Consider the following 385-nt stretch of genomic DNA (forward strand, 5'->3'; position numbering starts at 1 on the left):
TCATAGTTTTGAAAATACTATCTTTTTTATCTTTACCAGCTTCCATGCAGATTATAAATAAATCAGTAACATATTGCTAAGAGCTTCATTACCGTCTTGCGAATTTAGGTTCTTCTAAAAGCATCTGCCGATCACGGAGTCGTGCATCTATCTGTTTCTCTTCAAGCCATGAACCTGATGGATCAACTTCTTTCTGCCCCCAAGACGGAAGGAGCTGATCACGTCCTCTTGCTCGCAGAAGGTCCCCCCCTCTGGCAGAATAAAAACATGTACATTTTTAACATGGGATAACGACACACAATATTGGTTGCTATTGAAAATCAAATATGTTAAAAGCATAAGCAAAAGGAAGAAGAAAGACAGAATAGTAAATTTATTACCGCTG

At 38.2% G+C, this 385-nt stretch overlaps 1 protein-coding gene across 1 annotated transcript in view; it reads right to left on the reverse strand.

The window, feature by feature from the left end:
* The window catches only part of LOC119591901, an 11,534-nt gene that overhangs the window by 9,664 nt on the left and 1,485 nt on the right, over positions 1–385 (reverse strand). Inside the window, exon 2 of the mRNA XM_037940653.1 lies at positions 93–251. Within this exon, the coding sequence (XP_037796581.1) occupies positions 93–251 (159 nt within the window). The remainder of the gene's footprint in view (positions 1–92; positions 252–385) is intronic.

The sequence above is a fragment of the Penaeus monodon genome, chromosome 29 (genome assembly GCF_015228065.2).
Source record: "Penaeus monodon isolate SGIC_2016 chromosome 29, NSTDA_Pmon_1, whole genome shotgun sequence".
NCBI lineage: Eukaryota > Metazoa > Arthropoda > Malacostraca > Decapoda > Penaeidae > Penaeus > Penaeus monodon.